General features: G+C 35.6%; 2 protein-coding genes across 3 annotated transcripts in view; one reads left to right on the top strand and one right to left on the bottom strand.

Moving 5' to 3' along the window:
* LOC125230703 (serine/threonine-protein kinase S6KL) overlaps positions 1-28,000 on the top strand; it is a 94,096-nt gene that overhangs the window by 24,458 nt on the left and 41,638 nt on the right. The gene's annotated exons all lie outside the window — the stretch shown is intronic.
* Positions 1-28,000, bottom strand: LOC125230702 (neurofilament heavy polypeptide). Of its 2 annotated transcripts, none has more exons than XM_048135959.1 (2): positions 27,953-28,000; positions 1-1,736 (listed from the first exon to the last, which is right to left on the bottom strand). In XM_048135959.1, exon 2 carries the CDS (start codon positions 1,733-1,735, stop codon positions 455-457), a length of 1,281 nt encoding a protein of 426 aa, XP_047991916.1. In that variant the 5' UTR covers position 1,736; positions 27,953-28,000; the 3' UTR covers positions 1-454. The 2 variants fall into 2 exon arrangements, with proteins under 2 accessions (XP_047991916.1, XP_047991915.1); XM_048135958.1 differs by lacking the exon at positions 27,953-28,000 and adding an exon at positions 16,649-16,771.

The raw sequence follows: 28,000 nt of genomic DNA, 5'->3' as shown, positions 1-28,000 counted from the left end.
TGTAAAAAAACATTATTTTATTACTTATAGTACCGGAAATTCGATAATTTACTTTGTGAGATAATTACAACTTAGGTAATTTCGGTTCGTCTATTTAAATAAGTCTCTAGAACTATGAATAGTGATCGCCACAGCGGCGACCGTTCACACTCACAGGCTAATATCCCAGTAGTTAGTCCAAGATGGCGGAATGACAGCTGGGATTACCATTCGGAGCGGCGGGCCGCAGGCGCGTGTCGAGGGACGTCGACACACGCCTGCTGCCGGTGCCTTCCCATTCAGTAACCTAAAAGCATTCACTACACGAGCCACAAATCCGTGGGAAAATCCGTCGCCACCACACCACGCTTGGAAATACATGCTAAGTAGACCGAGCATTCACTTGCGGATTTGTAGCCAGCAAGAGAACCGGCGTACGGGCTCAGTGTCAATGCTGGATTAATACTTCACTATTCTAAGACTGCTCCTTGCTCTCCTCTGAAGAATTTGTCTCTTTGCTGTTTTCTTTTTCGCTGCTCTCTCCACTCTCATCGGAGTCATCTGACGGGGCATCTCCTAGGGGTTTCTCTGCGTTTTGGGGCTTCTCAGCTTTTACTTCTTTCTTTTCCTCAGGCTTTTTCTCTTCCTTAGCTGCTTTGACCTCGGGCTGGTTTGGTTTTTCTGCTTCTGGTTCAGCTTTCTTAGGTTCCTCAAGCTTCTCTTCCTTTTTAGGTTCTTCGGCTTTAGCAGGCTCTTCAGCCTTTGCAGATTTCACTTCCTTGGCATCCTCTTTCGGTAATTCTACTTTAGGGGCTTCTTCTTTGGCAGGCTCGGCGGACTTCTTCTCGGCCTTAGGCTCCTCGGGTTTAGATTCTGCGGCTTTAGGCTGTTCAACAGCAGCGGCTTTGACTTTGTCATCAACGGTATCGCGAACTACACGTAGGCTATCATCGCTAGGCGCAGCAGGTGTCTCTTTGGCTTCTACTGAAGGAGCAACGGGTTTTTTGGCAGGCTCGCTTGCCTTCTCTTCGGCTTTAGGAGATTTAGGTTCTTCGGCCGTTACTGCCGCCTCAGGCTGTGCGCTTTTGGGTTCGACGGGCAAATCAATTTTCTTCACTGGGGTAGGTAAGATTGCGGCAGGATCAGCAACATCGTCAGCAATAGCGGCCGGGCTTCTAACAGCACTTACTACGTCAATAACTTCTTGGGGTACAGATGGCTTAGGGGCAGGCTCTTCTTTGGCAACCTCTTTCACAGTAGCCTGCGATTCAGCGGATTTGGCTTCGGGTTTAGCTTCAGGCTCCTCGCGTTTCTCTTCTGGTTTAGATTCTTCGGGTTTCTCTTCCTTCTTTACCTCGGGCTGAGGCACAGCGGGAGCGGACTTGGCTTCAGGAGCAGCTTCTTTCTTTTCTTCAGGCTGAGCTTCAGGTTTCGGCTCTTCCTTGGCCTTCTCTTCTACTGGTGCACTTTTGCCTTCAAGAGATGCTTCTTCTTTTTTGGGCTCTAATGCTTCCTCTTTCTTGGGCTCAGCGGCTTCTTCTTTCTTGGGCTCGGCCGCTTCTTGTTTCTTTGGCGCAGCATCTTCCTCCTTTTTAGGTTCTTCAGGTTTCTTTACATCAGCGGGTTTTTCTTCAGGCTTAGGGTCAACAGCTTCAGCCTTTACTTCAGGAACAGCAGGCACTACAGGTTTCTCCTCGGCCACAGGCATGGCCAGAGATACGGCCGCAAAGGCCATACATAATAGTAAGACCTTCATTCTGAAAAGACAGAAAAGGCGCAATTAGTGGTTGTTGGGATGATAGCAAAATTATTGTAATTTGCAATGTACGTCTGCAAGTCGTGAGTGTGGTAAGGCCAATGTTACGCGCCGGCCCGTTTCGCCGGTCGGCACCAATTTTCCTATTAAGACTATCGAGTAAGGGCCCGATAATAAGCCGGGTATTTGCCTACCTATTTTCTAGTCACAACGAATTGAAGTCGATATGCACAAGAAGGATGTACTCTATTATGAATCTGGGCTACGTAATTGGTTTCGAAAGTAGGTAATTCCTCATGTAATAAAAAGATATGCCTAGAACGCTGTCGCGAACCGAGTGGTAATGTTTATATTTTTTGCCTATTATGGCTTCGTGAGCGGCTCATCTATTTTCCATTAGTGCGGAAGGTCGAGAACCTCGTGTTATTTTTAGCGTTGCCGGCAGAAGGTAGGGCATTAAGGCGATATCCCTAGTCCTGTCGGAATGCAGTCCAGCGCCGAGCTGCAAATACATTACCCGGGTATATTAAACGTAATTATTGCTGGTTTACCATGTGAACTTGGTCTTTTTCTAAGTAATAATTGTAGTGCAGCACCATTGCTTTATTTAATCCATTTTAAATGTATGTAGAAGCGCGTGCGGGCAGGATGCGCCATCGCTGATTCGACCAGACACTGCATAAGCTGAATTTTAATCGTCTGATTGAATTGAATCAGCAACTAGAATGCAATAGATGGCATCGAGTGACTCATAACGACCGATACATACACGCAAAGTTAAATTTACGATCGTTACGTGCTTTTTGATGCTTTTTTTAATTATATTTTATCTCCGTATGGGAAGATGCAAGTTCAATACGTAATGTAGCTGGTTTCGTAAGCTACCAGTTGTCCAACCCGTTCTTACTTCATATAAATGATGCACTTGCACTTTAAATTTCTTTTTGGTATCGTAGGGTTGTAAGAGATATCGCAGTCGGTATATAAGTTGGACTGCTGGCTTTATGTTTATTCTGATAACGTATGCAACGAAAATAAAAATATTACCAGTAACACACATTAAATACTAATTGTAACATTTTCGATAACATATTGATTGCTCATTTACAAAATTATTAGTAAAATTTCATCAGTCAGTTTTAAATATAAGGCAATATGTGCTTCAGCACGTCTAGTCATATAAACGTTGAAATATAGCTTCGATTGTAGGTTATCTATCTTTACTAGATAGGTAAACTATTAACAATTTGATAAATGTATCGAAACGTGTGATTTAAATCCAAACAATTTATTTCTTTTTAACAACATAGTTGAAGGAATACTCCACAGATAACAAGAATATAATATTTCAGTTTTAAAATATGTTACCTCTTTGTGTGTGTAATGTACCTACTGGTGGTTAACTAGAGTCGTAAAGAATGTTTCGCATCGGGATATATTTTCAAATTTATTATTTGATTATAATACAATCAAATAGTTTCATTTGTCGGATAACTATTGCTGTAACTGAAGACAATATTTAAATATATTTTTACGGGCTACAATTTTGTAACCAGGGCAGCCCTGCAGAAACTGAAAGTATACCGATACATGATAAAAAAGAAGCCACTATCAAGTTTGCGAAACAGGTTCCTCGGACGATGCTAGCACGGCCAGTCGGCCATTGCCTCCATCGCCCCATGCGTAGGGTTACATCGAATTATGTTTTTTTTTACTTTTTAGCCAATGAAACCGTCTGGTGTTCGTTTTATTATTTTTATCAAAGTGTCATAATAGTTGAAATAAAGTTAATATCCAAATAATGAGACCACGTTTGTATGGAAATACGGTTTCGGGACTACCGACAGCATTGTCGACGTGGTTCGCGGCAGATCCTGGAATTCCTGGATGAGTTCCGAAGGGAAAAGCTAAATTGGATCGAATTATTGGTTCAGACATCGTAAATTTTGTATCGTTTTTTGTCCTTTTAGACAATCAGACCGCCCGGAATTTATTTTAATGAAGTAGCTAATATTGTTTAAATTTCATCTACCACAAGTTTTGTTTACGTTCAATACCATCAGATAAGGTAACAAAATATAGTAAGGTACCTAATATTATAAAAACAAAATGCACGGGCCAATCGTGATTATCATGGTATAACTTCTGAAAAATGATTTACCAAAACTTTTTTCGCATTAAAAGGGTTAAAACGTCTAATTTATTTTTCTTACAATTTCTGAATGCAAGCGAATAGTGTAAGACAATCCCGTCGTCCCTTGATTTATGCACCGCTAACATTCTGGAAGGATATCCTCGCGTTGAGGGCAAGAAGAATTGTCGTCCCACACGCCAGCCAATCTTTCAATTGAAGCCCAGCAGAACGCGAGTTATTGCTCCAATGAAAAAAATTGCCGGCTGCCGTCTGCGTGATAACTGCCCTATGTACCTAATATAATGCCTAATATGATATTTATTGAGCTACCTTTGCCATGTACTGTATCCATTGGATATTGGATGTGTGCCGAGTTTCTTGCCGGTCCGATATGGGATACCTACCTACCCTCCTACAATTTAGGGAAAAGTTATTTGCTCAGAAGTGTAGGGTTAGAGCCGGTGCGCAGTGTAGCTTTAGTATTTGAAAATAAGCTATTTATTTATCTGTAAGTATCTGTTCATGTTCAAACGTGCTAGTGAAGCCAAGGTATTGAAATAATTTATTATAAAGTCCATTGTCGATCCTAATTTAATGAAATGTATGTGTAATATAAATTCGATAGTAAACGAGAATAACGTAGCTCTATTTTCGATACACAGTCAAATTGCATCGGTCACGGCTGAGTACGAGATACTAATAAAATATGTGCATTTCGTAAAAACGAGCGGTGAACCGTAAAACTGGACATTGTGTCGCAATGCGGCCGGGACAACTTGAATAGTCTAAACTTTACAAGGCCCACGTTATCAGGTTACTATTCTATTCAGAGCTCTACAGAAAAGCTAGATGTTTGCATATCGATTTTTACTTACTGAATATTTGCATGAGCCTTGCATAACCTACGATTAAATTAATTAATTTATTATATTATTTCTCAGCTATAATCATATTAATGATAACGAACAACGACTATTGGCCTTCACGGCTTTAATATCATCAAGTCATCAAAATTTTGGAAGCCGAATTTAAAAAATCGTTACTACCTACGTACTGAGATTGTAATTAAAACGATTTTTCTTTTATTCAAATGAAACCTCGAAGTGGTCGAACAGGTCCATACAGCAAGGTAGGCTAAATAATATACCTACATATCTGGGCCATGAAAACTCCGAAGACTATCGATTTATATTTAACCTGACTTGCCAGGAAACGAATAATTACCAACTATACATTATTTATAACTTTCTTAACAAGCTCTTGAACATTAAATTATTATGACACGTTGCATGAACTGATCATGGATTATTCAATAGTAAGTGTAAATTATCCTTTCACAACTAATGTTGCCAAAGTTGTACAGAAAATAGTTGGTTGTTGCACGTTACACAAACACGCCCACGTGTTAAGTTGTACGTGTATGTTACCATGCATGCATTCAGTCAATATTGGGACAATGCTAGCAATGCCTGCCGAAGCACGGAAGAAACAAATATAAATATGAGTTGACGTAGATCTAGACGGACGTCACGGACGAAATGTGTCTTCGAGACATTATAGAAATCCCGGGTCCCGGGTTCGAATCCCGGTAAGAGCATTTATTTGTGTGATGAGCACAGATATTTGTTCCTGAGTCATGGATGTTTTCTATACTGTATGTAAGTATTTTATATATTATATATATCGTTGTCTGAGTACCCACAACACAAGCCTTCTTGAGCTTACCGTGGGCCTATTTATATTTATATTTTATATAATTTATTCGTTTTAGGCGACGAAACTGAAGTCATATTTATAATAAAATAGTACTTATAAGTTTGAGCTAGGTATATCTCTGCGACCACATATATTATTTGCACAGTGGCACACAAAAATACCCGTATCTACGTCAGTGACATGGCTTGATACGAAAATAATCTTATGAAATATGTTATATTATATTTAACAAATTCTAAGCGATCGTCCAATAGTTAACAATGTCGCCTGATTAAATGTTGTCGTCACTTTTTGAGTGACTTTCAAAATAAAAATTATTAGAACTGTTCTGTCTGAACAAGCCAGATTTTGTTTTAATAAACGTAAAAAATACTGATTTCCTTGATTAAAAAATGTGATCTTCGAACTCCGATAAGCGATAAAAAAATCTTTGGCGGCTCACAATTTCAAAATTTCCAAACAGGTTCGACTTTCTCTGTCAGAATGCAGCAATTCCCGAGAATCTATGCCCATTTACATATGCATTGCATCACATGCAAGTTATTATAATAAGGCACCGGATTTTCATCAATTTTCAAGAAGCAAAGAGCGATCAACGGTTACTTTATTCGAGTCGTTATGTTGGAATGCAGTCGAGTAACGCAACAACGTGTCTCTTATTTGCTATATGCGTTTTTGATGCAAATAGCGTATATTTACACAAATATAAGAGGTTTTGAGAAGAGTCTGAGAGGCTTATGTGAGTAAATTATCATCTGTTAGCTTTGATGTTGTGATGCAGGAAAAAAAAATTGTATCAAAAGTTGCATTGTAATATAACTTTTGAAAGACCACGTAGCCCCATAAAGCACCTAATAAAACCAAACTCGGTTCTATAATAGTTATTTGTTATACAAGGGGGCAAAGTTGTATTTTAACGCCGAGTGTGGAATTGAAAAACGAGCAAGTGAAAGGATTCTATAGTTGAACCACGAGCGAAGCGAGTGGTTCGAGAATAGAATCCTGAACTTGTGAGTTTTTTAACACACGAGAAGTAAAATACATTTGCACCCGAGTGTAACACAAAACTTTTCCCCTCACTGTAGCGAGGAAACTACAACGCAAAAAATGCGTTTATCACTGCTTCCAATAGTTCCACAGGTGGTAAATCATCATTATTACTAGATTCACCTACTTTTATCAATTTTAAAGCAGTTAATTTGACTTTATTCAAGGTCAAATTACTTTACCCACTAGTGGATAAAATGCGTTTTTACCCTCTGGTATTAAAGGACAAAACATGTTTCCGAGCTAGTGAGGGGAAAAACAATATGGTGTGTTAATGCAACTTTTTCAAGTAAAGTATCGTGAAATATGGTATTCACAAGACCTGTCAAATGGCTAAAAAATGAGTACAGATTAGTACAAATCACGTGCCAGATCTCATGACCCGTAAAGTAGTAGATGCAGTTTATGAGAACTGCTTCAATTCATATGTCGAAAGCCGTTATTTGATATGTAGGTTGGTTGTGCAACACCGACCCACAGTTCATTGTCGACGCACTGGGATCGATCGATCCTATTATACTGATCTGATACAATAAGGCGAGCCTATGAATCAGGCTTTAATGGCAAAAGGTTTCATGACGTGACTTATGATGGATTTATAGTTTGGCCTATTTAACAGGTTGGTATACTAAACCAGATTGGCGCGTTGTTAGGCCTTTGGGGCTTTCGGCATGTTCTCATTGAGTATTTTAAGAAAATCTGCATTTTGACTTCAGCTTCAAAGAGTTTTGACTTTTAGCTGATGCAGTTTCTTTTATGCTATGTTTTGCTAATCAGATTTTCTCAGTTTTAGTACGCATTTTAAAATGGCTACTTTTGTCCGCGAATAGCCTTTCTATTTTATTTAATAGTTTGCCATTTTCTACAAAGCAAAGAGTGATTACTCACATTAAGTAAATGGTTGTGGTCCTTTATACATTAACATCCGTGGTCCACGTGGAGCCATTAGAGAGGAACTTAGTATTTAAAGTTAAGTCTGTCCGAGACGAATTGACTTAATTTACTCGAATGGACGCTTCGTCACATATGAATGGGTTGCCAAGAAAACTATTACTTAACGTCATTTTATAGACACGATAAAGGTGAATAATAGGTACATACTTAGTAAACATAACTAGTAACTCTGCAAATCTGTGACTTTGACTTAAGTCCTAATGCTCCGTTTTTTAAATGCATCGTCAAAAATCTGTTTAATTATTGAACCAACTCATCGAATATGGCGAGAATCGCTCGAAAATCCAACAAACGATGGCATTTTTGTACAAGCTAAAATAGAGAAATTTTGCGTCACTAAAATATTTACTTCACAATTTTTTCTCTTCTCCTCAGGAAATTATCTTTTCTATTTTAGCATTGCTTATGCGTAGCCGTGTTGCTTTAGTATCACGGTACACTGATATTATGAAAATAAGACGCTACAGGAGCGAAAATGCTAAAATGAAATAGAGCCCCCCCTTTCAATTTGGGAATTTATCTAAACAAGTTTACATAAAACTTAAAAAGGGTTCTTGTCATGAGTTTTATGATTAATTTCAATCATAGATTCGAAAGGGCCGTTTAGCCGTCTAGCTTTAAGCTACACCAGCATTCCAAACTATGGGTTACCAATCATTTTGGCCCCCTTTTTAAGACGATCATTACAGGAGTGGGATCCCAAAATTGGCCGTTATTGTTAGGTGGGTCGGAGCCCAGTCCACTTTTAGATTAGAAAGGCCTTTTTTAGCTACAGCACTTGAAGTTTTTAACCATGTAGAAAAAGAGACACCGGGGCCACCGGGGTAGAGTGTGTAAAATCAGCGAATGTATTGCTGAAATGAATAGACCGGGGTCATTGCCAGCGGAAGAGCGGTCAGTTAGCTCGGCTAACGGCGCTTGGGCAAGTGCGAAATGTCAACAAATACCTTTCCCACCTCAAACACTTTATTAAACCAAACGGTTATGTTTGCTAGCTTGAGTGCTAAAACAAATAGCATTTACATTATTTGCCTAAGCGGTTGGATTTATCGAAAGTCGTAAAGGCAATCCATTACTTAAATTATCCTTAGCGACAACTAAGGCTTTCTGTGTGTATAAGTATGGTCAGCATCGATTTTCGATTCGATGTACTTATATGGAAAGTTTATTTTACGATATAGATGGCAAACATGTAGATGGATCGCTTGGTGGTAAAGTGATTACCGCCACCCATAGCCACTAGCAATGCAAATGTATTGTATATGCGTTTCTGGACTTCAACATGGGTCAACATTTGATTGGTTTGTTCAGCTCTATTATCACATAACATCAATATTTTTTTATTTAGGTATCGTTACCGTCGGAAACGACGAGTAGGATGTCATAGTATTGAACGAACCAAATTTTATTTGTAAAGAAGTCTGAAATACATTTTATTGATTTTTTATGAGTAATCATACCCATCGGCACACAAACCTCTTCAAGGTTTTGCACACGACGGGTCTTGTGTTAAAAAAAAAAATTCAATAAATTAAAAAAAAAAACAAAATACGTACTTTTCATAACCCTAAAATAAAAATATTTCTAAATATAATAAACTAAGGTATTTCTTTATCCAATTTTATTTAAGCAGGGTATTTAGGCTCCTTCGTTTGTAGGTTTTATATTCTATAAAGTTTATCTTTTATACACCAATTAAACAAAAGCCGTATCCAATCTAAAACCACGACCACGACATAAAATCTGCATTCGTCCTTTTATTAACGAAGGCATTAGCCTTGCCAAAAACGTCTCCTTGAAAATCTCGGAGTGTGCATCATTGGCTTTGTCGGCTGAAACGGCTAAATAAATACCCGTGATCCGTGAAAATTATTTGTGTTGTATAACGACGCGATTCCGATGTCGCCTTGAGAGAGGCTGTTAGACTACCTCCCTTAGACCCTACATTGGATATGTTGGCGAAGACTTATCAACTTTATCATGCAGCTGTATGCTGTATGTACCAACCTGCGGACTAATCAACGTCACAACAGAGAAAAAAAATCCCGTGCAATTAAATTTAGCGATTGCTTCAGTGACTGTTTGCTGACAGATGGTTTGGTGCAACGGACCCTTAAAGAAATATATGTTATGTGTGTAGTGCGTGGGGGAAAGATTATTTGTAGTGTAGGTATGCCGCGAACAAAACGTGAATATTTGTGTTCTCCAATTTCCAAACGTTCATTTACGTACCGTTATATTTTGCATAGTTGCATTCTAAATATATCTAGGTATTTCAATATACTTAATCCTTTAAACTCACGTATACCTGGTTTGTTAAATTGTTCATGTACCTACATGATAGTCCATAGATCTTATTATTGTATGCTACTGAAATACCTAAGCGTCTTATTTTTTTTTTAATTTGACACAGTCAATACCGGTTGTCCTAGACAATAAATGCTCCGTCTAACGGATAAGTGCTCTATGTTGCGGCTGTATTCGGCAGTTGACTTTTTACAATAAACTCCAATAAACGTGTAACAATAGAACAGCCAAAAGATTCCACGAACTTTTAACGACTGCTATTTTGTGGCGCGAAAGGAGCAGTATGTAAGTACTTGTACTTATACAATACATAGTGAGCAGTCACTATCGGAGCTCCCAAGGTGTTAGGGTGTTGCTTATATCACAGTTAAAAAGTTCTATGTCTCACCCCCTCAAATTGTTCTCTGGTACTAAAAAATCATTGTAATTTTTTTTCAGAATTTTTCGTTACATTTTAGGGGTCGCTACCACACAATCATTTATTTTTATTTTTCATAAAAATGTTTTTTTTTTTTTCGTTTTTTCTTTCTAAAACAATGCATTAAGGTATTTAAAGCTATTTTTAAACTATTTTTGGTATTTGAAAATAATTTCGTTTAATTTTTAATATTTTTATTCCTGCACTGTTGGTACAAGTCGTTAAAATCCACTAAAATTAGTGTTTAAAAGTCCTAAAACTCGAATTTTATGCATAAAAAATTAAGCTGTAATGTTATATCAAAATTAACGAAAAAAAAATCTTTTTGTATGAGGCTGTTCAGGTAGTACTCGTTTTTCGTCGGTCTCGGGGTCTTTTAATAGTGTGTATAGCTGCCATTAGCATTGATGTATATCTATTATATATTCTATGTCTTCCGTTGTTGTTTCCTTAACTGAGTCAAAACCACAGAGATGTAGATAAGTAGGTACGTTTAATGGTTCGGTTGTGCACGTGTGGAAATTTAATATGAACTGCGCAGCTCTCGTTTATCCGCGGTTACCTTTTAAAAGTTTTATCATACCAGCAATGTACGAAAATTTACCTATTTAAATTACCTGCGGCGTCTCTGGGAGTCATATCAATTACTTTAGCAAGTGCAATATAAAAATGAAATTTGTAAGAAATTATGACGTTTACTTAACTATTCTACCTGTGCAATAGTTAAGTAAACGTCATAATTTCGTTGTTACCGTCTTTGAAAATTGTAAATTTTCTCTTTAGCTCCAAAACGTAACCATATTTGCAAACTACCACTGGCTTAGGGAAAAATACAAAATTTTCTGCTATACCTACACATATTACTTGATTTGAATTACTATAACGCATTTCAAGTATGTATTATTAGCCTAATACCGGCGTCAATAACGATTAGAAACGATTGGACACGTACAGTGCGTCATACTCTAACTTGTGCGTCACACAGGGACACAATGCTAACTTAACGTGGGTTTAAACCTATAGGGCTCCGACCTATCGTGAACCACTTTGCCAGTCAACTTGTATCTCTATTATTCGACTGGAGAGCGATAGAGATGCAGATCGAAATTTCGATTGTCGATGTTTGTTATAGAACCCCAGGGTAGCTACAAGCCTATTGTTAGTACGAGTATATGTATTACATGTACAATTGACTAGCTGCACCCATGGTTCCGAGGACAAATCAAGTATCAATTTACAGGTTCCATACCTATATGGATAGCACTTGTTCAGTACAGTAGGTACTAATGTTTTCAAAGCAGTGGTGGAGGAATAGAGCTGATGTAGATATATTTGAAGTTCATAAGCGCATTGAAATATTATAACTAACCATCTTTATCTTTAAATTTCAAAACAGGCTGTATTAAGGAAACAAATATTTTCGTGAATATGTAGTGTTCTTGTTGTGTCTCGTAGTAATGTGTTTGTTAAGGTTTTCTTAATATTTGGCTGTATTGTTTTCCTCATGCTTCGATCTTTGAAGATGAGAACTATTTTTAATTATAAATTATACTAGAGGTAAAATCAAAATTAATTAACAAACAACACTAATTCGGTTCTATTGTGATGTATTTGGATTGGTAACGTCAATTTTACTCATCCGTATTGTTCGCCAAACGGAACAAGAACAATAAAGATAAATTAAATAACAGTAGACACTATTTTTATCAACCTAAATGTACAAGTATTACAATAACAGGTGAATACACTGAACGTTTTTCATTCTTAGATTATCTAGATTATGGTAATCGAGGAGCAATTCACATACTTGCGTTTTTAGTACAAGTAGAGCCAGACCAAGATAAGTTGACAGCGAATTTGATATGGCTGATATTGCAAGTGTTGAGTAAATAATACCTGCCTAATTTATTAGAATTTGGACGTTTAAAATAACCCTTGCGAAGTCTGTGGTTTCAAAATTGTTGCCAACTTACTTAGCTTGGTTAAGCTTAGCAAAGCATTTTGCTTCTGAGTTCTGATACCTACGAAAACATTTGTTTCAGTAAATTCTTCAACATTGATTTACGGAGTAACTAGGGCTGGGTCAAGATGTATTAATGGAATGTCTAGAAAATGAGTCATTTCGGACTCATTTTCTTGATGGATCAGATAGTCACGGTTTGAATTGCGTGTTCCGAGTCACATGTAGTTTCTGTAGTTCAATTCACTTACAGTTATTGGTTATTACGCGTGTCATTTACTAGTGTCTCCAGGTCAGTTCCAATTGACAAAAAACAAATTAAATGTATGTACCAATTTCCTAATTACGAGTATGTTCCTATCCTATGTCGGTAGATAAGTATGTAAGTTCTTTGCGTACGTTTAAGCAAATGTTTAATATACCAGATACGTATCTACATAGCTGTTTGTGGACAAGTTAGACATAACACAGTCGAAAGAACAATAGAAAGACGATGTATGATTTTAATAAATTCGCTATAGAAAGACATATTATTATGTAGACGTCTAGTGTTAAAATGCAGACTATTTCTCAGACGTTATTTGGCTCTATGCATTTAGGAGACGACTAAAACAGTCTTAAATTGTTGCTTCATTAAATCATTAAATTTAAATGAATAGGGTTTTATACACATTAAAATATTTCAAACCAGAATAGCGTAACTGTTTCCCAACATTAACCTTTATGTATAAAATATTTTAATCAGAACGCATAATTATTGCCATAGTTACGATGTTTGTAATACGCAGGTAGGTATTAATGTACGTAATAATTATTTCAACGACCATCGATTCCCGTCTTTCCCTCTAAGAGCGCTTATTATGTTTTTATTAATGTTTTATTTTTAAGAGTCATTTGTTTTTGTCTTCGTGGCCGTGGCATCTCGACTGTGACGAACCGTTCATTGGTCATAAGGTAACAATAAGTCTAGTGTTTTTTGTACAATTATATAACCGGAAGTTTAGACAGTTTAATAGCTCATCTCGTCGTCTCAAAAATGCACATAATAAATTTAAAAAAAAATTGAATTATTTGTTTAAAATTGAATCTTTATCGTTGCGTATATTTGAAAACAGATCTTAGCTTATGTAAGGACCTTTCAGTGACTTTTGAGCAATAAATAAAAATATTGATTTGTGCAAATATTAATTGGGCAGTGGATTTTTGTAACCCTAAAAAGTACCTGACCCTATCGATTAATTACATTAAAAAAATTGTTACGTTTTTTCAATCGATATTCTACATAAATATCATCTGTATGATTAACGTATGCGGAATGAAATCTGGACAAAGTTTTGATATCGTACAGAGTAAGTAAATAAATAAACTAAAATAATGTATAAATGCCAGATTAAAGTTTACATATCTGTCATTTAAACTGGTAAGTTTCATGAGTATTGGATTCCTTTTCTCGAAATGATGGTCAATCGAGAAGGACGACCTAGCGAAACTGTTTGTAATTTCTACATACCAATTTTCTGTGACCGAATGCAAAGCCCGAGGAAAGTTTTGTAGGAAGGGTTAGAAGCTAACAGTCAATTTATAATATTTTTGCGTCCTTTTTCTTTACAAAAAACTACCGCAACAAAGCGTGGTCCAAGAAAACATTACAGCATTGGCAAGTTTTCTGGGAGAGATTTGATTAAAAATGTCGGCCCCCTAAGGCACAAAATCTCACAGAGAGCTCGAGACAGCATTCGAATGGGGCAGCGAAAGTGATAAAAATTATCTTGAAGACATGAGTATCGATACACATTCAAAAAAAGTTAGGCCTATAGTCTTCAAAAATAAAATAAACAACTTTGAAAATGCTGCTACGCCGTTAAGTCAAAAAATGTAAAAAACAGCTGTTTTTGCATTTCTGGGTTTATGAATGACTAATAATATGTCGAGTAAATGGAATTTCACGACAAGAAAACTATTATTTTGAGAACACTCATGATCCTACGGACAAGAATGTGAAAAATGTCGAGCATACGAAGCTTCTTTAAAAAGTTATCACATGGAAGATAAATTTGGACCTTAAAAAATGCTAACATTGGTTTTGTCGACACCGATGGACATAAAGTATCACAAGTTCTGTTAGAAGCCTCACATTGGCGAAAACTAACTCTTTTATTTATCGATATTCAATACATAATTAAAATTACGAAAAATATCAAAAATAACTATGTTATATTAATTTTATAAGACATTGAATTTTGTCCAGATTTCATTCCGCATACGTTAGTTATGACTTTGGAGTTTTTAATTGGAAATATCTAGGCCAACGCAAAATTAAAGATTCTAGTCAGGCATCAGTGTGTCTATCGAGTTTTTAGCAGTATATATACATTTAAGAGGAAGTGGAGGACGGAAAAATTTTAAATTCTGTCAAATTACACCATTACACAAACACTCTCACATCACTACCTCAATTTACTGTGACAGGTCAGTGATTCTTAAAATATTGAAATGTCCATAAAAATAATTTCATATAAAAGTCTATTAAATATTTTATTTATGGCAGTCCAAAAGCCAAGTCAAGGTGACGACCGTACATCGACAAATGCCGAAAGTGCCAAAAAAAAAATAAACAAATAATACGGCAAAGTGCAAGTTAGACTCGCCTACTGAAAGTTCCGTATAAATTAAACTTTTTTAAATTTTCCTAAATTTCACAGTTATTAGATACTTATTAATTTTGATTCCCTGGAGGGGTGTAGACATATACGTAAAGGGTCTTGACAGACATACGGCCAATAAAAATGGTCCTATAAAGGTTCCATATTTTGTGGTACGGAACCCTAAAAATGAATGACAGACGCTACGAAAAGATACGCGACAAAATCCGTTCTTTATTCATGTTTATAATAACGTTATTTTTCAGTTACTGTCATCTTGGCAAGGCTCTTTAGTAAGAAATGAATAAAAGTGTAATTTTCCTGATTAGTTACTTGTTACAAGGCAGTCTACAGAAACCGTGTACTTAGTGTACCTACAGTGAAGAATAAACGTCCACCTTGACTAAACCCACACTAAACCGTACTAAATTGATTTCCTATAGATATTACGAGCCCAGGTACAACATGTTTTTAGTTTAGGTAACAGACTATTATCATAGTTTTAAACGTCTTTAAAGGTTTAAATCTGAGGTAACATTCAATTATGATTTTGACTTCTTATGTATTCTTAATTATTGTAGATGATCGTTTGATCTGGCTATAAATACCGCCATAGCGTAATTGCATTAGCCGTAAGAAGACATAGGTTTCATACGAAATGTTATTAGATTTGGATAGGTGTAAAATATTGATTAACTACAACTAAAGAAGATGAAGAAGATGTGAAGTATTCGCCTTTGTACTTCACATCTCAATGTATGCTATTTTTTAATGTGTTTTTGTACAATAAAGAGTTACTACTACTACTAAATTTCATCTTTGATTTCGGTAACTTTTTTACCAATATTTTTCTAAAATTTGAAATATGAAAAATAAAATAGTGTCTGAAATAAAGTGAATTGATTTAATATACCCGATTAAAAGGAAACATTTGTCGTTGTCTCATGGGTGGAATGGGATATAGTGAAGAGACATATGATGTGATAATAATTTGCACTTTTTATAATTATACGATTCCGGGACACTAAACTCCAATCTAAAGTCGGTATTTGATGATATGTTCCTACATACATCCCTGACCCCTGACCCGACCTGACCACGGATGGGGATAGGACTTGAAACGTCTGGACGGATGTTACATATACGCTACAGCTCGGGTATATGTTTAGCTTCCTTTGTAGCTATTAATTGATTCTATTGTGACTTAGTGGTGTGTTTTGACTATAAGTTGTTATATAAACGCTAGCCATATTTACTAAAACAATAGTCCAGTGGTTCATCGGTGACAGGTCCTTTGTATTTGATCGAATCAAGAACGAACGAAAAAAGAAACAAAGCCCATACCATGCACTCTTACGCGAAAATAATTTGGAAAATAATATTTAAAGTTACTATCTAAAAGTAATGTCAGTGGTGGTAAGATATGTCTAAATTCGAAATTCACAAAATCACCATTATTTCCATCCAAGATGGTTTCGAAATACTCGAGCATTTCTGTACTTCGAAAGTACCCCAATGCACCCTAACTATAATTAATTAAGCTGAATATGTTTCCATTTAGAGGTACATAAGTACACATATATATTCTCGTAATCTTTTTCTAATTTGTTTTACCTTTATCGTTGACTCAGTTTGCCATTAAATTAGTCAAAGAAAAGTGAAACATAGTTTTTGTACTTTAAAAATATTTTTGGAAGAAATATTATATTTCCAGGAACTTATTTTAAAAACTTACCTAAAATTGGTCCTTCAAAAATTAGAAGATAAGCAACCACTGACACTGAGGATTAAAAAAACAAATAAGTCCGTGTTTTTGGTTCGATATTTTTTATGTGCGGTCGCTGAGACGGCCGGCAATATATTGAAGGCGGTTTGATAATGCCTGTTTTATATACCGCCTGCACTGCTGCTGATCACAACATAGACAGCGCTAGCGAGTGACTTGTTCAACCTATCCAGTATACAATTGATCTCTGATTACACGATCTTTTTAAGTAGCTTGAGGTCATAGTAACTTAAGCTAAACGCTCTCAGCTCTGAATACAATGGGAATAAGCAAGGAGGAGTCGCAGATGCATAGCCTGCGCTCTTTGACGAGATATAAAAGACATCATGAGCTTTTTTCCTTATTGCCATTTGTCATTTTAAGTTACATTTGTCATATTAGTGGATTAAGCTTCCTGTCCGCCGAGGACTACCCGTGGAAATAAACTGAATTTGTCTCATGTCTAACTACTATACTGGCTAGTGCGCGCATTTAGGAACTTTCTTTTCAGTCAAATTCTAGTTCAAGGCTAGACCAATATTGTTATCTAAGAAAAATAATGTTTCGCAGTTTTACGAACTTATTATTTTTTTGTTTTACTAGCTACTGAAATAGAGACAAAATATGTCGGGCTGAATATTGATGTTAATATTTAATTAATATTTATCATACAGGCACAGGTGGAGCAGCGAATCATTATTGTATTTGAATTACTTTTAAAGGTATCTGCGGCTGTGTGGTGGTCCAAAATCAAAGGGTTTTATCCTCGTTTGTGCTGAACAGAAATATCATAGACGAAAAAATGCAAAAATAACCAGGTAAGGTATTTTTTCATACAAAATACGGACTCGTGTTATGTAACTAATAGGTAAGTTATGAATTAAACTGTAGATATACCAGACATCGTTGCGTTTTCGCTATTCGCGAAAATATCAAATCTCACAGAACTTCTACAAAATCTATAAAGCTCTTCATGGCAGGTAAGTATATATTATTTATTTACAAACATATGGAACTCTTACAAAGTTGAAAAAAAAAGATTTTTACAGAAGTTAGCCATGGTATAATAACTGATCAATCCCATACTGTGCCATACTCGATGCTCCACGAAAAATGTAGCTTACATTATCAGCCAATCATTAGGAGATATCATATTATCAATTAGCAATAGAGGGGTATCTGTGATGGCCCTATGAGTAAAGTGTTAATAAAACAGGATAACGGGATTTTAGTAACTGTATAAAATTATGAAACATTAAATGTTAATTTCAATGTAAATGTCTGTAATAAAAATATGATTATCATCTTAAATAGCAGTAAGTACAGTTAACATTTATAGATATAGAAAGGTCGTGCTATGTAGGGAATAGATAAGACATTATTAAAATCAACTTCCTACTTGTTAAATTCTCAACAAATAATTTCACAACTAAAAGTAAAGAGTTGAGTTTAATTATGTACTATCTTTACAGTTTTTCAGTCGCCAGAGCCCGAACAGGGCACGCAGCCAAAAGTACAATTTTTTCCGATACGCTATACTGTCTGTGTCGCAAAAATACGGAAGCTTGGTAAAGAGAGGTAATTACGATACGTGAACGAATGTGCTCTTGGCTAGTGGCTCAGAAGTTCTTGCTTACATAAGATACCTAGGAAAATATTCCTATCTAATTGGTTGTACCTACTTGCTTCTAATTGCGCAAAACTCTACGAAAGCTACACGACATTGGGTATTTATTTAATTTACTATCCAGAAAATAAATTTCATAAATAATTTTTTCGTGAACTGTATACAATATATATGATGTTTTAAATAAAAACGCTTAATTAAATCTCGATAGGTTCAACTACGTTTTTATAAATACAAATTACTTACGCAAACATATAATAAATATAATCGTCGTTGCAAATCTGCAAGACTGTCAGCGTGCAACATGCGCATTACAAATTTAATGTTATTAGTATAATTTTCGTATTTGTTAATTTTACAATATTCCACTCGCCAATGAAATTTAATTGCACCCTTTAATGTGACGGTTGTTAATGTCATAATAAGCTTGATTGAATGTACTAGAGATATTCGCATTTTGTTTAGTTTGTTGACAACCCGTTTTATCGAAAACCTTCCTTAAAATGTACTTTTTAAGTAATGTATCAAATGTATAGGGTGAGGTTGCCAACAATGAGCCACCAAAAATTTAAATCTTAATAAGTCAGTCATAATAGGTCCAAATTCAATTTTTTTTATTCAGTGCATTTGTTATTTATCTAGCTCTAAATTTTCATCATTATTTTTTAATAAAACTGAATAGAAGTCGAGATATTTTAGTTTTTTTAAAAGATGAACAATGGCTCATTGTGTACAATCTCTGGTACAGACTGAACCGGTACTATGTATTCAATGAACCGGCCTAGTACACAATGAACCTACCATTATATAATTGCATAGTTTTTGATAAATAATTGCAAAATATACAAACTGATTTAGGTAAATATGGGGCAATTTAATAAATACAACATTTACAATGTCAAAAATGCTTATAAACTAAGAGTAGTTTTAGTTTACTAATGTAATCGTCACAATATTCTTCGTTATATGAAAAATAAAGTCTTGCACTTCAAAAAACTAAAATAATATATGTATTATCATATATTTTTGTACTATATAGTAACGTTATATTAGATATATTTATATTAACTCTTAAACATGGCAAAAGTTGTACAAAATAGACCTTCCAAAGGCTAACTAGAGATTTACCTAGAGAACCTCCTGGTTCATTGAGTACTCTAGCCTTGTGGTTCAATGTGTGCTAGATATACATTTTCACTTTTTAAATTCGGTAAAAAATAAACGGCACAAGAAAGCCGCATCAGTGAATGTCAAAAAGATAGAGAAATAGTCACTCCGCACAACTGATTAATTAGATAAATCAAACATAACTACATTCTAAGAAAATAAAAAAACTAAATACTTTTTTTTTGTTTTCTTGTCCAAAATCACAAAATACTTCACTACACGTGCAATTTCAACGCGGACCGGCCGCCGACTGGGGAGCGAGCGAAGGAACCTTAGCGGCGCGTGCCTATGTTCGCAGTGCAGTTTGGCAACGTCGCATTTTCGAATAAAACCGTTGGTTCCTTGTGTACCACTGGTTCTCTGTTGCCCACTTTACCCTACGTATTGTGTTAAGGGTCGTAACTAATGTTACACCCCTGACGTTGCAGACGTAGGGCTGCTGTAACTGGTTACTATCTGATGGGCCTATACTTTTTTTTTTGCCACCGAAGTTGAAAAAAAAACAAGTTCTTCATACAGGGTTTAGTTACCTGCAATCATTTACGGGGTGAATTGATAGGTCATACTGAACAAGTTTTATAACAGGAACCAGCTACAAAAATGTTACTTTTGCTCAATCATCTACATGATAAACGAAAAACGGAGAAGACAATGACTGCGCAATAGTAAAAATGTTATAAGTCATAATATTTTCTTTTCAACTCATTCAATTCACGTAAATTGCGTAAAACCAGCATCTTAATAAAGTCATTCAAGATTAAGAACCGTGCATTCCTAAACAAAGCGAGTTACGCACACGCCCGTGACCTTAACTCGACGGACCTATCATATCGAATTGTTATGGTGAAAGTCACAATATTTTGAAACCGTCGCCGGCCGGCCAGTTCAATACATAGTGACATATACTGTAATTGTAGCTTCGTACCTACATTTGCATGAATTAACATATGGTGTTATAAATTGTCGTACGGCCTGTCTTTTGCCCACGACTTAAAATCGACAGACTTACAGAGAGAGAGATTTCATTTACGACAAAAAACGAATGAGAGGACCCAATAGGTACCTATTATATTGGTGTTTTCTTTGCGTTATCCTGGCTTTTCGCCGCAGCTCATGAACACCTTGGCTAAACTTTGCACCAATTGCACCTAATCCTAAAAATTGGTGTAGGCACGTTTTTACATGCGACTACCAGCTGGCCTTTCAATCCAAGTAGGCATTAGTCCGGAGGAAACAAGGCTCCGGTTTCCACACGATGTGTTCTTTTGTCCTATAATATTAATTAATATTGACGTTTAAATTTGATGAAGGAAGAACGGAATTAAGCGGGATAAATAAATAAAGTGTGTATACCTAGTATGCAAATTGTAATAAAGTTAAAACAATTATGTCACTTCCTTACTTCGAAAATGAGAAAACATCCTGTCTACTCGGTCTAGGTCGTGCACATGCTTTTGTTGTCATTTAACTCATTTAGGATGGCTTAATCACCACGTAATGAGCTAATTAAGTTTGTCAGACGTTTACCTCGAAATACTCATTTGTTTCTAAATTTACCTACCTTTAGTCTCATGTTATCTTTATAGGAGTTTTGTTATATATAAATAGTGACCACTTTTGTTTTACCTATGCGTCCATTACGGTGCATGATGTTTTAATAAAGCGTACGTACTTGTACTATTGTATTTTACAAGCGCGGATCCAGCTTCGTGCATTTGTATGGCCAATCTAAGCGGGTATATTTTCTGTGGCGTGAATGCTTCAATCGGCCATACATACATAAATTCACACTTGTACCACTTAACGGCAATTAGCAATTAACGGGTTGAAAGATGCCGAAATTGTGGCAGCGCAGTGACACCCACGGAAGGAAGCACCCATGGAAAGGGGGTGGTGAAATGCTTAGCACACAGATTTGAAAATGTAGGTATTTATTTATTTATTTGAAAACATATTTCAATGACATTACAGGTAAATCCAATGCGTCATGAAATTAAATGTAAATACAATAAATAAGAACATAAATAATTTTTAAGAAAAAATAACCGTCGCCTTTCGGGTTCTGGTGAAAGCTACTGGCGAATGTTGGATTATGTAGAAATGTGTAGGTATTTTATAAAACTGCTTATAATGCTTTAATTATTAGATGGCAACACAAATGAATATACGTATAACGTTAAGGTTTGAGGAGTTTCCTCAATTCCTCATGAATCCGATTATAAGAAATCGAAGCTTGACAAACTTTGACTTGAAAACTCAATATGCTTAACAAACATAACTAAATAAATGTCACTGTTCTGAACTTAAATGCATGCTTTTCTTACAAAAATACCAAAGTCACTATGAGTGTGCCGTTCAGATTTGAGGAGTTCGGTTCTGACCATCATCAGCAGTTCCACTGCACCAAATGTCACTGTTCTGGACGTAAGTGCATGCTGTTCTTATAAAAATACCAGTCACTATAAGCGTGTCGTTCAGATTTGAGGAGTTCGGTTCTGACCATCATCAGCAGTTCCACTGTACCAAATGTCACTGTTCTAGACGTAAGTGCATGCTGTTCTTATAAAAATGGCAAAGTCACTATAAGCGTGCCGTTCAGATTTGAGGAGTTTGGTTCTGGCCATCATCAGCAGTTCCACTGCACCAAATGTCACTGTTCTGGACGAAAGTGCATGCTGTTCTTATAAAAATACCAAAGTCACTATAAGCGTGCCGTTCAGATTTGAGGAGTTCGGTTCTGACCATCATCAGCAGTTCCACTGCACCAAATATCACTGTTCTGGACGTAAGTGCATGCTGTTCTTATAAAAATACCAAAGTCACTACAAGCGTGCCGTTCAGATTTGAAGAGTTCCGTTCTGGCCATCATCAGCAGTTCCACTGCACCAAATGTCACTGTTCCGTACCTAAATGCATGCTGTTCCTTTAAAAACACAAAAATCACCATATGTATGCCTTTCAGATTCGAGGAGTTCCCTCGATTTCTCCAGGATCCCATCATCAGAACTGGGTTCTGAGAAAAATGGGACCAATCTGTATGCATATACATTCAATAAAAAAAAAAATTTCAAAATCGGTCCAGTAACGACGGAGATATCGAGGAACAAACATAAAAAATAAAAAACATACAGACGACTTGAGAACCGTCCTTCTTGAGAGATTTGAGGCGACGGTTAATAAAAAAGCATTAAAAGTAAGTATTACAACTAAACAATTGATTTTAGCGATGACGGAACAGCGTGGCTCCGTTGCGTCGTTTGCCACGGTGTAGAGTTTGGCAGGTTGCCCCGGAACCGCCGAAAAACCACACCTTTCGGCCAGAAGTCTGCGCTCGCGATGGTACTTACATGGTGTGTACTCAGTACATATTCGGTACTTGTAAAAACCTAGAGAAATCTGGAGGTTGAATAGAATCTTTATGTACTTATTATTTACATTTATTACGCATTTGCGGAAAACAGGCCGTTGGGTCCATAACTGGTTTACTAAATATCAGTTTTCCTGTATCGGCCCTGATAGAACGACTTTGTTATAAGTAATTCAGTTTATTATAGACAGGTATATCGTCCTTTAAATTTGAATAATATGGTAATATTTCAGAAAACCTTATTAGTTCAAATATTATTATTTGTTGACGAGTAGAACTATTGGATTAATTGCATATTATTGACGTGATTTACACATGTGTTGTTAGGTGTAAATGTAATTGAATTCCATCTTAAGAGGTAAGAGAGTAAGGATTTGTAATTCAGAAGTAAGTAGGTTTAGTGATGTTTTTGATGCAGATCACAACACACGGATTTTTATTTTATTTTCATTACTCTCAATTTCTATCAAACCTAAAACTAACAGAAGCAGGGTGATATGCCGCTTAATGTAATAATGTTTTAAGTGCATTCCCGACAAACAAAGATGACCATCGTTTTTATTTGTCAGTTTTTTAATCAGCACCTTGATGACATCCGACTTTAAAAAGTATCATTCACGGATTGTGATGGTCAGGTGTTTTAGCGGTTGAAGTGTCAAAGCGTAGAGGTCATTCTGGTTCTAGAGGACGAAAATGTAGCCGGTAAAGTGAAACTGATCCTTTCGGGCATTCTCTCTCCGTACGTCTCAAGATTGCTACGAACGTTCTGAACTGGACCCGTAGCCGAATGGCATTTCTGCGACGCGAAACGAAAACGAAACGCCGCGAAAGATAGTCTGGCTCTGTTGCGCCAATACGCAAGAGCGATAGAGCTAAATATCCACGAGCGTTTCGTTTCGTGAGCGTTTCGTGAGCGTTTGTGCCATTAGGCTACGGCACCTGCGATGCGAAATGCCGCAGAAATGTAGTCTGGCTCTGTCACGCCAACACGCAAGAGCGATAGAGATAGGTAGCTATGAAAGAGATATTATCGTGAGCGTTTGTGCATTCGGCTTCGCACACTGATGTGACTTTGCTATAATTTATTTCAAACATCTATAGGTAGCATATATCTATCTATGGAATCTACGGATAAAAGTAGGTGGGGTTTACTTTTAACTAAAAATATCTCTCAGTAAATACTTATAGGGTATCTTCATGAATTACAGTGATATATGATTGATTTGTAGTTAAATAAATAATTACCAGTTATTAAATTGGATGATTCCTATGATATTGATAATTTAATTGAGACGATAGAATTCATAGAAGAGAATTTTCATTATGGATTTACCATAGGGTTTTACCCATATATTTACCTTATTTTTTTATTTTTTTTTGTCATTGATTGTCAGTATTCATGTTTCATTTTTTCAAATAATGAGGTAAACTTGTCATCTGCTTATTACAATTAAATAATTATATTGACGTAGATAAGTATAATAAAATAATAGGCTACTTGACCCTTTTTTAAAGTTTGTCTTAAATAATTAGGTAGGTATACTGTCCAATTAACCGAAATAAAATATTACCATATTTTATTATGACCTAAAAACAGAAAAAGTATTTTCAAAGTATATTACTTTTACGTAATCAGGCGAAAACAACACAGTTATGTTAATCTATAGATTACCTGTGCATCATCAGGTCATTATATTCGATAACAACATTTTCTGACTTTTAATTATGAGGCATAAAGTTCATTATGTCAGTGATTGTTTTGACATGAAGCAAGTTGGAATTCGATGACGTCACTACATCGCTGACAGCGTTTTCTGTGGCCAGAATAAAAAAAAATTACACACATTTTTAATCGAAAATACGTTGTCAACATATACTTTTAATACCCAAAATCTATAAATATTGGTTTTCTATGTCAAATACTACAGAAGATAATCATTTATATTGTACCAAATTCGATATGAGTCTAGTAGCCTATATTCGAAAACTGGGAAACCGCTTTTGAAATGAATATAAATTAAAGTATGTTATATTAACGTAAAGTGTTCATTGCTATCCCTTTAAAACACCCATATTTATACAGCAAGTTATTGTAATCGCATATTTCCGGACAGTTTGTACGTTCTTGAACTTTTTTTTACCGAAAACGAGCATACGTACAGTATCGTTGACCACCTACACAAAACATCAAATAGTTAACATTGCAATTTTTCATACCCGTTTACTTTAACATATGTCCGTATTCAAACTTTAAGATAGTGAATAATTAGCTCTATATACGATATTAATTGGATATGCCAGTGTCAATATAATGACCTTTCTTCAAAAACTTCCACATTGTTCCCGTTTTTTGGATTTAATAGTACATTACGATACAAGTGCGTAAAAAAGGAAGTTCGAAACGAGTGGCGATAAATTAAAACACGACCGAAGGGAGTGTTTTAAATCGACACGAGTTACGAATTTCCTTTTCGCACGTGTGGCGTACGACGTTTTTCAGTACAGATGAGCCTCCGAAGTTTCGACCGGGCATATAATGAACCACTTCTCGCACTAGTGCGTAAAAAAAAACACCATCTGTACTGAAAAATTCGTTAACTATGAGGGCTGTATAATAATAACTGATCTTGCACAATGACAGGACGAGCTAATTTATGAACATGAACTCAATGACCTTCGTCGCGTCGGTTATCGGTAATATAATGTCGGTATAAAGATTTAAAAATTCGTAAATCTAAATTTCTGAAAGATTTTATTTTCAACATTTGCTTCGGTGGTATGGAATCCCTACTATGACGTACATAAAAAGAGAATCGAAAGGGTACAAAAAATATTTATTAAAGCTCTGGAATTCCGAATTAGAGGTAGATATGGAGATTACGCCTCATCAATTTCAAGACATAAACTTCAGCCGCTATCATTAAGGCGATCATGCAATGATTTGGTGTTTTTATACAAAATCGTCAACAATCATGTAGATGCCCCTGAAATTCTACATAATATAGGGTTTCGAGTGCCTCGTAGAACAGAACGTGGTTGTCGGAGCAAAATGCTGTTCAGTGTTGGAAGATGTCGTACCAAGTATGCACAGCAATCATATATCAAACGCGCATGCAGGTCGTACAATGAAAACTGTATGAACACTGATATTTTTGGCAGTTCGTTAGGAATATTTAAGAAAAGTGTTTCTTCTTTACTGAGTTAGATTTTAAAGTTTTTAAAGTTTATGGTCAGCTATTCTCGGTCTTATCTTATTTTTGTATTAGATTTTTTGCAGTTGTCATGTAACTGATATTCATAGTATTAAGTTTATAAAAAAGTATATTTACATATATGAAACTATAGGTCTATTCTATAAGAAATTCTAGCTTTTAGCATATTTACATACATGTTTTATAAGACTGTTTGTTTCTCAATAAATAAATAAAAAAAAAAAAACATTATTTCCCAATAATTTAGTACCACCCGGATGCTGTTAGGTCATAACACTTTAGTGTCTCAAGAAAAAAACCAGATAATTTTGTAATTAAGTAAGACAATGAACCGTTTCCGCCGCCTAATTGTAAAACCTGCAAGATCACAGGCTGATCGCGTTAGTATGACGCAGTTTTCGTCGAAATCGTATTTTTTCGTCCTTAAGTGTCGTCGAAATCGCTATTTCCAGTTCCTGCTATATTAGTAATTTGTTTTCGTTGTTTACTTCTCCAAACTGGCGCTGCTTCACTTTGCGTCATACAAAATGGATGACTGACCGTCAGATGGCGTCACATGTTATTTGTACACAGTGTTTTAACGCGAGATTTTCAGGCATTTGCTAATAAATAACATATGTTGTCAAGTCCCATCTTTATTGTTTATCTATTAAGAGCTTAACATGTTATGTTAGTTAACCATTGCCAATGTCAAGTTTTTTCATTCATGTGCATCCTTTTTAGAATGTCTGCCACCAATTATAATGGATTAGACACGTAAATTGCTTCTAAGACGTTGAGCTCTCTTAGCACGCTCGTTTGTACAATAGTACATTACGATACAAGTGCGTAAAAAAGGAAGTTCGAAACGAGTGGCGATAAATTAAAACACGACCGAAGGGAGTGTTTTAAATCGACACGAGTTACGAATTTCCTTTTTGCACGCGTATCGTACGACGTTTTTCAGTACAGATGACCCTCCGAAGTTTCGACCTGGCATATAATGAACCACTTCTCGCACTAGTGCGTAAAAAAACACCATCTGTACTGAAAAAGTATTTAAGTATTACTTTCGTTTAAAACTCGTTGTTTGGCATGTGCCTTTACAAAAAGTAAATTGCTGTAGTTTATAGAAAGGGGTACCTAAATATCTACACATATCAGTAAGAATTAAAAATAAGAATAATTTATTGCAAAAACCTTATTACTAATGTTACATTTATGCGTTTATTTATATGAGATGAAAGCATCTACCTATATTTTAAGCGCACGGATCCTGTAGAAACAGTTTTAAATTATTATTAATGTCAAACAAACATGATTTTTTCAGCAGATTAGATGACAGCGAAAATAATTATTAAAAAACCGTAAACAGTTGTATTTTTGAACTTGAAGCGTATAATGGAGAGTTTTGGTATGTTTGATATTGGTATTCAGAATTAAGATCGGTTTTTTTGGATATTTTCATATGCTCGGATTGGATAAAGACGAGTTAATTAAGGCAGAATTGATTTTATACGACTTAATAGAGGGCATTTTTATTTTATTTTGGGCAACATAACTGCAAATAATAAAGTACACTTTTAACTGTTTTAACTTTTTGTAATGATGGACCTCATAAAAAAAACTAATGTCGATAAGAACAATAAGTCAAGAGGTGCAATTAGATATCGCCTTTATTATGGTAGGTAGTACATACGTACGGAGACTAGGGAGGTGCCTAATTTGTTCTTTGTAAACTTTACAAATGAGTTACGTCTCGCGTTATTTTTGTAGATAGTTACTATAGAAACTACTGCTGCTGGTTTTTAAGAGGAAATTAAAATTATTATAACGTGTAATCCGTATTGTTCAGTTTTATATTTAAGTCTAATTTATATCAGACGGAAAAGCGGTTGCACTACCGAAATTCAAAAGCTTACCTTACCGGTCTCGAGTTGAATATATTTGTCGAACAAAACAAGTATGAG

This window comes from Leguminivora glycinivorella, chromosome 10 (assembly GCF_023078275.1).
Source record: "Leguminivora glycinivorella isolate SPB_JAAS2020 chromosome 10, LegGlyc_1.1, whole genome shotgun sequence".
In the NCBI taxonomy this organism is placed as follows: Eukaryota; Metazoa; Arthropoda; class Insecta; order Lepidoptera; family Tortricidae; genus Leguminivora; species Leguminivora glycinivorella.
The sequence above is the reverse complement of the archived record's forward strand: the minus strand, read 5'-3'. Positions and strand labels throughout refer to the sequence as shown.